Raw genomic sequence first — 14035 nt, forward strand, 5'->3', positions numbered from 1 at the left:
TGGGTTCCTGGGAAGTCAGAGAGAGGTCCATGAGGGCTTTGGAATGTGGATGGGACTTCGAAGACTGGGGAGGGGAGCTTGGGCAGTAGGTGGGGCACCAGGCTGCTAGAGGACTGGGCCTTGTAGTGTGGGTGGGACTTTGGAAAGGGGCAGGGCTGTCCTTGGGCAGTGGGGAGGGCATTGTACCCCCAATCCTAGTGTCTCACCCAGCTCTATCTCATCCTCGCGCTCTGCCAGCTGCTCGAAGTCACGGATGATGGCGCGGGCTGCCAGGTGATGGAAGGTCTCGCTCCACATGTCAGCATCCTGGGTGTCATCCCTCTGCAGGGCTGGCGGTTCCAGCTCGAAGCTCACCTCCCACTGCAAGCGCTGGTTGTTGCACAGGCCTCTGACCAAAGCCTTGCCCAGCACAGGGCCTGGAGTGGCAGGCCTGCAGGGATTGGCTTGCTCTTCTGACGTGGGTTCCCAGTCTGAGGATGTCTCTGTCTCAAAGGTGGAGGGGTGACGGAGTGGCTCCGTGGCTGGAGGGACAAAAGGGCTGAACCTGAGGCCAGACAGGTGGCCACCCACAGAGAAAACCATCCCTCCTCCGGGGACAGTCACTTCTAGAAAAGGCTAGCCCCACTTTAAGAAGTAGAGGATAACTCCTTCCTGGGGGCTAGTGCAGCCACAGTGGCTTGGGTTTGCTGCAGAGAGGGACAGATCCCTCTCTGGAAGCTTGTCTCTGAAGGGCTGGATAGATGGGGTGGGACCAGAGCAAGAGCTTCACAAAGACACAGAGGCAGGCCCCTATCATCTGAAATTGGGCCATAGGCATCCTGTCCCCTCAGATCTTGGACGCTGGACACTTACCCAGGTCCTCAGAGCTTCGGCTGTCAGGGGCAGACTTTGGGCTGGAACTAGGATCCAGATCCCTCATAGGGCTCCATGCCTGGGGCTCCTGGCCAGAGAACAGCAAGGGCTGGCAGCCCTGAGGCAGTAGGGAGGGCCTGCGGGCCCCTGGGCCGTGCAGTCTGGGGCCCTGGCTCAGGTCATGGCCACTGTTGAGTAAAGGCTAAGGAGAAAAGCAAAGAGCAGGGGAAGTGTGGGAGAAGGAGGGATATAAGAGGAGGAGGAAGGGGTGGAGAGGAGGGCAAGAGGAGGAGGGAGAGTGGGACGGCAAGGAAGGGAAGAGGGGAGGAGTATGGAAGGATGGAGAGGAGGAGGAAGGAGCAACAAGGGGAGGAGGGAGAAGATGAGAAGGAGGAAGATGGGAGGAGGAAGGGGGAGTGAGGAGGAGTGGGAGGAGAACAAGAGGAGAGAGGAGGAGGGAGGGGTTGGAAAAGGGAGGAGTAGGGGGAGGAAAAAGGGAGAGGAAGAAGAGAAGTAGGAGGATGGAAGGAGGAGGAGGAAGAGGGGGAAATGGAGGAGGAGGTGAAACCCATGGTGGTTAGAGCCTCCTTCTTCTGTCTTCACCACAGCGTTCTCTCTCTCTCTCTCTCTCTCTCTCTCTCTCTCTCTCTCTCTCTCTCTCTCTCCCCACCCCTATCTTTCTGGACTCCACAGCTCTTTCCAGGATAGGCCCCTCAGGGACCCAGGGACTCATGACTTAGTCCCCACCACCCATGAGAAACAGAAACCAGAAAAATCCGGGCCATAGGTCAACTCCAAGGCACAGAGAACCTCGTACCACAGATAATTCCAAACCTACTTTCTCTTTTGGCATAAAGCTTAAAAACCTTTTTTTGTGTGTAGTTAAAATTACCAACCCTTTCCCTTATGTCTCCCCATATGGTGTGCTTAAAAGGTCTTTCCCACCCAAAAGAAAGTCTTCTAGAAGTTTTGTTATTTTTGTTTGTTGTTTTAAGCCTTTGATTCATATGCAATTTATTTTCCTGTAAGGAGATAGGAACCAGCTTTCACTTTGATTTTCCAAATGCTACAGACCTCAGCACTGTTTACGGAATATAGCAAACTCTCTGGGGTTTATCAGTTGGCTTGCTATACTATCCTTGCAGAGCTTGTATGTGTGTTTGGCTTTGTTTATGGGCCTTTTGGTCTGTTTTGATTATTTCATCTATCTGTTCTTGAGCTTGTTATAAACAAACATCTGAAAGCCAAGGGGTAGATGGGAAATACCCTTGCAAAAAAATGTATGACGGAGTTATTTTTTTTTTTTTTAAGAAAATGCTCTAGGTTTAGCATGAGCTTCCTCTGAGTCCCACCCAACCACTGACTTCTGTAAAAACAGGTGTTTATTTGAAGATGCATTTTAGTTTCTTTAGCATGTGTGTTTGTGTGTAAAGCAGTGCCACCAAGCATGTGTGGTCAGACACACATGAAAGGAGTGTCTCCACCTAGTGGGACTCAGGGATTGTGATGGAACGCCAGGCTAGGCACAGACGATGCCACAGAACTGCAGCCCCGGTGCCAGACTGCCATGACTTGCACTGAAGAGACTACGTGACTGGATGGTTCCACCATGGCGACTCACTCTAAGATCCTAGAATCATTGACCAGTCCATCGGACTGCCCTTCTCCTCAGCACACAAACTACATGCTTAGAAGCTACACATTGGGAGCTGGGCATGGTGGTGCCCGCCTTTAATCTCAGCACTTGGGAAGCAGAGGCAGGTGGATTGCTGTGAGTTCGAGGCCAGCCTAGTCTGCAAAGTGAGTCCAGGACAGCCAAGGCTATTATAGAGAAAGCCTGTCTCAAACCCCCCCTGCCCCCAAAGGAAGAAGAAGAAGGAGGAGGAGGAGGAGGAGGAGGAGGAGGAAGAGGAGAAGGAGAAGGAGAAGAAGAAGAAGAAGAAGAAGAAGAAGAAGAAGAAGAAGAAGAAGAAGAAGAAAAAGAAGCAGCAGCAGCAGCAGCAGCAGCAGCAGCTGCTACACATTGGGAAACCTCTTCCAAGCACAGAAAGACACCCATTCTTTTGCTTTATGTGGCCATCGCCCCAAGCTGCAGGTAGCACCCACCTTATTGCCCAGCTCATTTGCCCTCTTCTGGTGTATTCAATAAACAATTATTCTTATTCTGACTTTAAAAAGAAGGAAAAAAATCTCTCACATGTAAATTGGAGGTAAAAGACAAAGTTAGGATAGTGGGGCCATGCATCCACAAGCAGCTTGTATCAAACATACCAATAAGATAAGCAAAAAAGTTCAGAGCCACGGCAATTAAAACAAGTCACATTTTTTCCATATTAGACATTGGTAAATATCCAAATGTTTGATGATCCTCAATACGTCAGGGTCTCTTGTGGGCTGTAAATGGGAGTGGCAGTAGTACGGACAGGGATAATGGTCTAACCTGTCAGCAGTTGAAATCCAAGAGCTGAGACAGAGATTCAATTCTTACAAATTTAAGCTTAGGGGAACCACAAGGTTACAAGGGTCTCTGTGACATCCTAGTGTATTTGTTACAGAGTAAACAGGTGCCAGCTGCGTGTATTGTTACAGTACTGATAATCAGAGTAAAAATCTGGAAACTAGCTGGGTGGGTGAGGTGGCACGTGCCTTTAACACCAGGACTTAGGAGGCAAAGGAAGCAGACCTCTGTGAGTTGAAGCCAGCTTGGCCTATACATCAAATTCCAGGCCAGCCAAGGGTACACAGTGAGACCATGACTTTAAAAAAAAAAACCAGAAATTACAGCTCCATCAGTAGGGGAGAGCAAGTAGGTTATGGTATATCCATGTAATGGAGTATTACATAACACTGAATAGAAGGATTTCTTCACACCAATGTGGGAAGATATTTGAGAAAAAAGTTAAATTTTAAGTTGTGATAGATCTCAATGATGGCAAAAGAATGACTTGGTGATTGTCAGCCTCAGAGAACTGTTCATCAGAAAAACTGAATTTGCTGAATATAAAATTGATTTCAAAAGGCATTAAGAGGGACGTCCTGAGTTCAATCCCATGGATAATGGAAAGAGAGAATGACTCCCAGGAATTGCCCTCGGACCTCCATATGGGTGCTGAAGCACACATGCCCACTCACCCACCCAAACATACCCAGAGGAAACAAATGAGATAAAAATTTATTTAAAAAAAAACATTAAGACAGTATGTTGGAGGAAAATTTGCATAAGCTGCTATTAAAATATGCATGTGTTCTGTATATACGTGCGTACGCATGGTATTTCTAGAAAGACACACTTGGAAGAAGGTGGGTGTTGGTGTAGGGGAGGGAGACTTTATTTGTACTTTATAACCAACCAAACTATTTGAAGATTTAATTCCAAATGCTAAGTATGTATTACTTTTGTGATGGAAGAATATTAAGACAAAATGAATTTCCAGTTTTTTTTAGACCACACATGTGTCCTGGTAGGGAAACGAGGTGAAAAGAGTGCAATGGAATTTTGAGAGATATCAGTAAACCTCGGGGGGCCTTTTTCACACTACTACATATATATTAGTATGTATTGGGGGTTGCACCTCCTCATCAAAAGGGTATTTTCCTGTCTCTAGGTCAAGGACCTATGTATGGTTTAGGGCATGGAAATTAAAAAAAAAAAAAAGACTGGCCACTTTTAGGGTGTCTTAAGGGGGCAGGTTGTCCAGCTACAACTCTATGGCCCCTCCACCCACGAGAGACTGAGGAATTCTTTACTGACCTCACCTTCACCCACACTGGGTCAGAGAGAAACGGACTCTGCTACAGTTTCCATGGTAACACAGGCATTTACACATTAGCCTCTCACCCAACCAGAGTGTTCTGGGGGAGGGGGGGGGCGGAAATCTACACACACACACACACACACACACACACACACACACACACACACAGAGTGATGGGGAGAGACAGAGTGAGGGAGAAAGCCAGGCAGGAGAATAAGAGGAGATAGAGCACGGTGGGATGAAGAGCTAAGGAGCAGGCTTGAGAAAAGAAAGGTAGCTAGCTAGCCTGCCTGCGGCGCTGAGCAGGAGGGCTGCCACTGAAGAGCTCTGGCTACAGTCAGACATTGAGCTAGCACTGCATCCCACATCCACTAATGCCTGCAATCCTCCTCCACCTGGAGTCAGCTCCCACTCTGTATCTGCTGGTGGATGGCGGCTCATACATACAATTCCCCCCATTTTGTAGACGAGGCAGTTGAGGTTCAGTAGTGTATGAGGAAGAGTGTGCCTGACACCCCCAGACTAACTAACATATCTTAAGTACATTGGGAGTCCCTGGAGAAGCACAGGGAAGAGCCCCCAGGGGCCAGGTGGTATGTGGCCCACGCAAGTATAGAGATTGGGAGGATGAGGAGGTGGTGGGGAGCTGCAGCCACACTGGAGAGCGTGGAAAGGCTGCTTTGATCCACATATTTAGGACAAATCCACGTCTTCCTGATGCTGGAGACATTAAATCATGCCTAGGACCAACCCCTGTGGCGGAGCCTTGATAGCAACAACACTAAGGTTATGGAGGGCTGACCTAGCAGGACACTGGTGACCTTTCCTGTGGTGGCTCCCACTCCTATTTCCTTGTCTGGAGTGACTGCCCATCCATGAAAGGAGCAGCAGTAGAGAAAGAGCAAGGGTCCTAAGGGCAAGTGTTTTCTGGGTCACATCCACAGATGGGCTGTGTGGTCCTGGGTAAGTCAGTTTATCTCTTTGGCCTTCAGTTGCCACATCTGTACCAAGTGATGGTGGCTGGTCTCCAAACTCCATCCTTTCCTAGGTACCATAAAACCTAGTGAGAAGAGTCTACACAGGTAGCCTGTCCCGATGGGAAAGTGCTGTGTTCAGGGGCTGGGCAAGCTCACTGACCAGTGAGCATCAATGATTAGGAAGGCATCATTAGGAGTTGGCAGATGAAAGTCCAGCTAAGAATAGAGGGGCATCTTACTAAGCCAGTGATGGCCTGGTCTTAGGGGTCATCAATAAATATGCTTCAAATGGAAACTAACATCATCAGGAGGCTTGACATCAGCTGGATCCAGACTCTGTTTTACCTGATACTCAATGTTCTCATGTGATAAACATCCCATCCTTGTTGCTATGTGTGGGCATAGCCAAGCCAAGCTCCTCGCAGCACCCTCCCCCCACCCCCACTCTGCTTAGGTACCTTTAGATCAATCTGCCATCGTTGGCTCTCTGAGCTGCTCTGATTGGCAAGGTCTTGTATGTTAGCTTTTCGCAGTGGGTATCTCCTGGAAGTCCCAGTGGGGTCGCTGGCTGTGGTGGCCCTTGGGCAAGGTGTGTGGCTGGAGATCTGGTTAGTGCTGTACGCCCTCCGTCGCTGGGAGACATCTGGGCAAGGGTATCAAGGGAGAAGCTATCAGGACTGAGGATAGAGGGGGAAAAAAAGGGGCTAATATGCTTCCTTCCTGCTTTGAGACATCTTAAGTTCCTGTTTTCTTACAGAAATATGTGCGGGTGCCTCTTTTAGCATCCAAAGCCTCGCTGGGTCTGGCTCTGGTCTATCATCCAAGCAACTGTTCTTTCTATCCTCCCCAGTGTGTGTGTGTGTGTGTGTGTGTGTGTGTGTGTGTGTGTGTGTGTGTGTATGCACACACATGTGTGTGTACATAGGACCCAAAGTTGATGTCAGGAATTTTTTTTCAATTGTTTTCTATGCAACTAATTTTAAGTTGGTTCTGGGGATTCAAACTCTGGTCCACTTGCTTGTGTGGTAAGCTCTTGATTCACTGAGCCATTTCCCAAGCCCCAGTCTTACTATTTTCTTTGTTTTGTCTCATGTTGTATTTATTTAACACTATGGAATGCCCCAGGGGCTTACTTGTCATCTTTCTACAGGGGCCATGCCAATCTCTTCCATAGTCTTCTGATTTCAGTGTATGCGCTGCCGAAGCAAGATGGGATCTCTTGCTGACTAGAGCTCACTGATAAGCTAGATCAGCTTGACTAGCTCTATGCTCCTGAGATCCTCCTGTCCCTGCCTCTCAGCACTCGTAGGAGCTAGGGACCTGAACTCAAATCCCCCTGCTTTGCCAACAAGCGCCTATCCACTGAGCCATCTCCCCAACCCTTCTCCCGCCCCCATTAGAGATGCGGTGTATTCAGAGGGAGCCAATGACCAGTGCTTTCTGTGTGCCATGCCTCCCCAGCTTTGCTCGAGTGCTTCTTCTGTTCCTAGGACCCTCCTCTCCTTTCTCATGGTCCTTAGACCTTCCTAAGTTGTCTTAGAACTGGTTTTCAGTTGCCTGTGACCTTGAACTCATATGCTCTTCTCTCCTGGCATCCCTGTTGTGGTCTCTGTTCTTTGGCTTTATCAGAGTTCATTCAGTTGTGCCTTTTGTGACTAAAAGGGGCTCTTGAAAGGGAAGTACCAGGTGGGAGCTGTCCTAACCTGTCACTCAGACATTATGCTCCTTGTCAAATAACCAGTAAATGCTCTTTGAGAATGTCATCGACCTCCACAAAAGCAGATAGGTCTATGCTGACCAACTCTTTAGCATCCACGAACTTCGCCAGTTGCTGAGATTCAGCAGTCTTTGTCTTCTTCTCTGTACAGCGGGCACCACTGTATCCACACCCATAGCTGCTAGCTGCTCTGTACAGTGGGTGTCATTGTACCCATGCTCATAGCTGCTAACTGGTCCCAGAGATGGTTTTCATCAAATGCTTAGTGCATAGTAAGTGCTCAATATAAAGTAGCAACCATTATGGCCTCTGTGGAAAAGGGAACACAACAGAAAGCAGAGGACCAACCATGATGTGCGGGGGCATCTTCATTGCATGAACTGGCGTCTTTGGTCTGCCCTGGAGTGAAGTTCTTGGCACAGTTTCCACTGCTGAGTCCCTCATCCTGAGAGTGGTAGAAGACAGAGCTGCTGGATTCCTGAGCATGCAGCGTGCCATACTTTCGCCTTTTGTCCTGGAGACAGGAGAGGGAAGAAGGGCGAGAGTGAAGTTAGATTCAGCAAGGGCTTTCACGGTCAGCAAAGGGTGTGTGGTGCGGCTGGGATAGGAGTCCACCTCTAAGGATCTAGCAGAATAAGGAAGAAGTGCTTGCTTGTTTATTTAGAGAACTGAGGCTGATTTCTGATTAAGAGGCAGTGAACATGGAGCTTGATATTATTGCGGCTCACATCTGTGATCCGAGAACAAGGCTAGCCTGAGCTACACAGTGAGTTCCAGGACAGCCTGGGCTACAAAGTACAATTCTGTCTAAACAACACAACACAAAGCAAAAAGTGGTGTGTGTGTGTGTGTGTGTGTGTGTGTGTGTGTGTGTGTGTGTGAGAGAGAGAGAGAGAGAGAGAGAGAGAGAGAGAGAGAGAGAGAGAGAGAGAGAGAGAGAGAGAGAGAGAATAGAATTTCTTCTTTATTATGGTGATGTTTAAAATCATTGACTTCATTCACTGTAAATTTTTAGAAATGTAATTCTAGATGTCATTCTTGTCTCCTAATAGATAAAACATGTGTCCTTTCGTGATGTAAACACACAGACACACAGACATGCATACACAGCACACTTTTTGAGGTTATGTTTTAATACACATTAATCAGTGTCTTGAGTTTTGCACTTAAAACTTTCTGCCTGCTCCCCATTCTGTTCAACATCTTTCTGCAGAATTTCCCACTACCTTTCAATGTGAAGCATTTGCACCATGGCCTTTTGGCTTGACCACCATAAAACCTGTAGCCATAAATCCATTACATTGTTGTTACATCTCAGGGGTAGCATCCTAGGAGTGACTGCCATCCCTGGATTGGAAGATCTATTTCTAATTTCACAAATTATTTCTAGATCGCCTTCCAAGCCATACTTAACATGAAGGTGCTGTTTATCCAACATCTGCCAGGAGCAGGAGAAAACATGGCCAGTCTCATGGGTGAAGAAAATAGGACTTTGGAAAATGGCACATGCATGTATTTATATGTGTGTGCATGTTTGTATGTCTGTTTGTAACATGAGAATGCGTGTGTGTGTGTGTGTGTGTGTGTGTGTGTGTGTGTGTGTGTGTGTGTGTGTAAACCAGAGGACAGCCCTGGGCGTCATTCTCAGCGATACCCAAAATTGTCTAGCTCTTTGAGACAGGGCCTCTCAGTGTCCTAGAGTTCGTCATTAGGCTCAGGTGCCTGGCCAGCAAGCTCCATGGACAGATCCTCCTGCCTCTCCCTCCCCAGCACTGGGATTATAAGTAGATGCCACAACGCTTCCTGAACTTGTGGGTTCTGGGGTGGGATTCGGTTTCTCATATTTGTGAGGCAGGAACTTTATCTTGACCGAGCTATTTCACCAGCCCAAGAGAATGAATTGATGACTTGGTTGGGTCCCTTCTATGGGGAATGTGTGTCTTTCAGGGCTCCAAGTGCATTTAAAAATTAAATAAAATATGACCATGAGAAAAAAGTGTTTTATTCATAATATTCTGTACATACCTGAATAGCCCAACCTTCCACAACACATTTATATTAACCATTAAAAATTCTGGACACTTCAAATAGCATTCCAGTTATTCTCAGAAAAATGTTCAATACGTGGCCTGTGCTCTAGCACAGAAACATTTTAATACGATGAATGGAAGGCTGTCCAGTCCAGTCAAGTGACCCTCAGGCAGCTGGGCATATTTCCCTCTGCTCCTCAGTCATGGTTGCCCTTTTTCATTTTTATTTATTTATTTCATGCATGCCTGTTTTTACTAGCAAGTGTACACGTATGTTCCCGTGTGTGTGTGTGTGTGTGTGTGTGTGTGTGTGTGTGTGTGTGTGTGCCCATGTGGGTGGTGTGCACACACGTGCTCACACATGCATGTGAAGGCCTGAGGACAAGTGTGTGCCTCTGTACATGGCATTTCTACACCGGGGGATTGGACTCACGTCCTCATTCTACTGACTGGGCCCTGCCGCTGGCTCCTGTCTGCTAACGTATTAAATTCATTTTTAGACTCAGTCACTTTAGGAATTGTGTTTGTATCTCCTTAAAAACTGACCATGATGAGTGTTTCTTAAAGAGGGGCTAAAAGAAACGCACTGAGGATGGAAACAGGGTGAGGAGGAGACAGTTCCCCCAGACAGTCCCCTACATGTCTGAGATACTTACAGATCTGGAATTGGAAATGTACAAGGAAGCATCGCACACGATACCATATCCCATCAGCCGCTCCCCAGGGAAAAGGGAGCTGCTGCTGACGGGAGAGATCAGGGCCTCCGTGGTCTCAGGAAAGACCCACTCCACAGTCACGTCGCTCAGCACTGGGGCCATGGCCTTCTTCAAGGATTTGATCATCTGTTGGAGAAGGGTCAGAACACAGAGTAGACGGGTGTGTGGGGGAGGATGTGGGTGAATAAGGAGATAAAGGATGGTGAGAACGTGAGCATGAGGGGAGGAGGGCGAGCAGGCTTTAGGTAGCTGGTCCAACAGTGGACACATCTCCTTAGCCTCTTGGAATGGAACTTTGCCATCATCTCTGAGCTTTAGCATTTTATAAAGGCTGCGATTAGCTCAATGGCCCAGCGTGGAGCTGAGATTTGGGGTGACATCTCAACTCTGCCCTCTGGCCTATCTGAGCTGCTGATGCTACGGTACTAGGAGATGCTGGAGGCCGTTCTGCGTACCTTTGGTTGCAGCCGCTCCCCCTCCATCAGGAACTCTGCACTGCCCTTGGATACAGATGCCAGCCCCTTCACCAGTCTGTAGCAGACACTGGGTCCAATGCCAAAACTGTAGCACCTGGGGGACGGGAACGGAGACAACTGTGCTTCTTTGTTCCCAGTGGGATAAGAGAGAGAGAGTATGGTCCAGCAGAGGCAGTTGAGAGATGAGAGATGGGCGGTCTCCATGCAAAAGGCTGGGGGTGAGGGGAGGATAAGCTATCATGGACACACACACACACACACACACACACACACACACACACACACACACACACACACACACTTCTCAGTCAGTACTGGCAGCAGGCTTTCCCTAAGCTTCACTTGGACTTGCTGACTATGGACAACTCACCCCTCCATATCTTATGAGAGGAAGAAAAAAAAAAAGCTTGGAAAGCTGCTCTCAGGATCCTGGAAACAAAGCATTCTGGGAAATGTAGGCACTATCCTCTCCCTCTGGCACAGGGCACACTTTTGCTCTGGTTTGGATTCCCCCAACCTCAGGCAGCCAGGGATAGTCTGACCCTAGACCGGCAAGCTGGGGCTGACCTGGTAGAAGCGGCGTGATTCCGCACCAGTTCCAGAACCTTCCCGGTGTTGTTCACGGCCCCATCCATGATCAGGAAGAGGAGCCGTGGGTGACCCTGGTACACTGGCTGACGGAGGATCCACTTGAGAGGGGAGAGGATGTTGGTGCTACCCATGTCAGCCTTCATCCGCTGGATGCAACTACATGCCTTGGCCAAGTTCTCCTGCGGGGAAGGACCATGTCAGGGCAGACAGGTTCCAGGTTCACCCCGTGGCATGGAGTCTCTAATCCCTGCCCACCCCCCCACCAGGACAAAGTCTGTTCTCTGGCTCTTAGTGCAGCCATACCCCTGTTGACCCATGGGGAGAACCATCAGCTACTTGATGTAACGTATCCCCTATCAACGGGGATGTCACCTTTGCAGAATAATAATGATATTGTTCTTTCTGGATTCTTCTTTAGACATATAAGCGACCCCCAAAAAGGTAGAATTCTGAGCCTTGAGCTCTCCTCAGCACAAGTATGCCTGGTATGGGAAGCCCGGGACATGGAGGGAAACCCATCTTCAGATAGAAACGGAATCCCATGCCACACCGAGAAGAAGCTTGCTTCCCCAGGCTGTGCTCTAGAGTCCATCCCTCTTAGACCAACCTTATGGGGCCCCTACTCCCCGAGCATTAGTGGCATCAGGCAGACAGTATTGCAGTAGAAGTAAATTCCCTCTGGACACAATGGCATGCCCCTGGATCAGAAGACCCTTGCAATATCCGTGCTTGGAGGGGACATAGAAGGAATGGTCAGTACTGAGGCTCGGGGGGTTGGGGTCCCGTTGGTAGAATGCTCACCTAGCATACCGGAAAGCCCTGGGTTCTATTTCAAACCCCACATAAACCAGGTGTGGTGGGGGCATGCCTGTAACCCACTCCTGAGGCTGAGGCAAGAGGATTAGTCCTTCAAGGTCATCTTCAGCCACCTAGAGAGTTTGAGGTAGCCTAGCCTATGCAAGACCCTATCTTAAAAAAAAATAGTAGCAATGGTCAATGTTGTCACTATCAAGTCTTCTGATGAATATGTAGTTTTGAATGCGTCCCCTAGGAGACAGGCAAAGGAGCATGGGAAATCTATAAGCAAAAATGCCTACTTAGAAAAACATGAGGAACCATGGAAAGGCCAGCCTCCAGGCTTCATAGAGAAACCCCAGTCTGTCTACATCATGGGCCAGGCAGTCATTAAAATGATGTCTCAGGTGGACATTTTCTGGCATGAAAATATGTTTGTGATAGACTAGGGAAGTGGGTCATGTCACCGTACGGAACACGTAATCCGGACTTGACAGTGTGTATAAATGCACAGACGGTGATCTGGAAACAGCACTTCTTTTCCTCACCGTCTTTGTGTTTGTCCGACTGATGTAATCATAGGAGATTTAAAAAATTGTTTTCCCTTTGGTTGTCTAGATCTAACAGTCAGCAATCAGCACTCATTTTTATCCTTACTCATTTGAGACAGGGTGTCATGTAGCCCAGGCTGGCCTCAGACTCACTAGATGGCTGAGGCTGGCCTTGAACTCCTGAGCCTCCTGCTCCCACCTTCCCAGGGAGCTGGGATAGCAGACGTGTGCCACCACCCTTGGCTCAACACACAGTTCTCTTTTGTTTTAAAGACTCCCCCAATGTCTTCAGTAGTAAGCAGCCAATAGTGACCCCCCTTCCCTTCCTCTCTCCCATTCTTCCTCTCCCCTTCTTCTCAGCTCTGGGTAGAATGTCCCTACCCCCCCCCCCCCCACAACCACATCTACAGCCACTTGGCCATTTAATTGTTCTCCTGTCTGTTACCGCCATCACTTCTGTGCCTCAGCCTTGTATGAACCCATGTTCTTCAAGAGATAGAGGCTGTGGTGGGTGGCAGGCCATAGACATAATAGATGTGTCCCCTGTCCTCTGTCCCTGCTCTCCATCCCCCATGTTCTCATAGACTTTATTATAAGCGGCAGAGGATTTTTGAAGGCCCCATCAAGCATGGCTTTGCTTCAGTTTGCTGCCCCATCTGTTATCTGGGCTCTCCCTGGGTGGGCAGCATCCGAGACTGTCCCCCAAGATGACCTCTTCGTTGTTCCCTCCCCTCCCTCTGTTCACCACTGCCCATCACCCACCCAGGCCCAGACTGCCTTCTCTTCTTACCTCATTGTAGCTCTGACTGGAAGGAAAGACTGTTTTAAAGGTGGATCCAAAACCAACGATATTGAAGAGACAGGCTGGCATGAGGCTCTTAAGGGCCACCAACATGGTCTCCTGCCAGACAAGAGAGGGGTTACTCAGGACTCAGACAGGGGCTACTGTCACTCCGTCACCATGCACCAGTGCTGCCATTTTCAGCATGGCCCCTCCCCCCCACAAAGGGATCTGTTGACTATCTGCATCCAGGACTCCTTCTCCATGTATCATACAGTCCGCCAGTCCTGGCTAGAGGCTGACCCATCCAAGCTCTCAGCATATGACTCTTCACCCGTATAACAGGCCTGACTCATCAGAGACACCCTGCAATGGCCTCGGAGTTCCATCACCTCTTGCTGACTTTCAGAGGTGAGGAGAGCAGGGTCTGCCCGTTCCCCTCTGCCAAAGCAAACTTGACGTTGAGGGAGATCACATTGTTGATCCAATGGTGTTTGGCCCTCATCCAAGGCTCCTGCATCAGCATCAGCCTGTCATTAACCAGTGACAGATCCCCCATGGAGGTCCCTTTAGCTCATATTTATTAGATGCAGATGATGCACTTCAAGTGTGTTGCCTTGCTAACCAGCCCCCCAGCAGCAGGCCCGTTGGTATCCCTATTCCACAGATGAGAAGCTGGGTACACAGGGCAAATGATTGGATGGAGAGCATCCAGTTAGTAAACAGTGCAGCCAAGATTCAGTCATGCCTCTTGGCCTCCTATGCACTACCGGGAGATCTTGATGTAAGTGCTA

At 48.8% G+C, this 14035-nt stretch overlaps 1 protein-coding gene across 2 annotated transcripts in view; it reads right to left on the minus strand.

The window, feature by feature from the left end:
• The window catches only part of VWA5B1 (von Willebrand factor A domain containing 5B1), a 66657-nt gene that overhangs the window by 14137 nt on the left and 38485 nt on the right, over positions 1 to 14035 (minus strand). For both annotated transcript variants that reach the window (XM_084785883.1, XM_084785882.1), the window contains exons 9-16: positions 13251 to 13361; positions 11091 to 11293; positions 10503 to 10617; positions 9988 to 10173; positions 7650 to 7815; positions 6043 to 6227; positions 853 to 1054; positions 207 to 521 (exon numbers count right to left, since the gene is read on the minus strand). In XM_084785883.1, the coding sequence (XP_084642009.1) occupies positions 207 to 521; positions 853 to 1054; positions 6043 to 6227; positions 7650 to 7815; positions 9988 to 10173; positions 10503 to 10617; positions 11091 to 11293; positions 13251 to 13361 (1483 nt within the window). The remainder of the gene's footprint in view (positions 1 to 206; positions 522 to 852; positions 1055 to 6042; positions 6228 to 7649; positions 7816 to 9987; positions 10174 to 10502; positions 10618 to 11090; positions 11294 to 13250; positions 13362 to 14035) is intronic.

This window comes from Acomys minous (genome assembly GCF_964271855.1).
Source record: "Acomys minous genome assembly, chromosome: 6".
Taxonomy (NCBI): Eukaryota; Metazoa; Chordata; class Mammalia; order Rodentia; family Muridae; genus Acomys; species Acomys minous.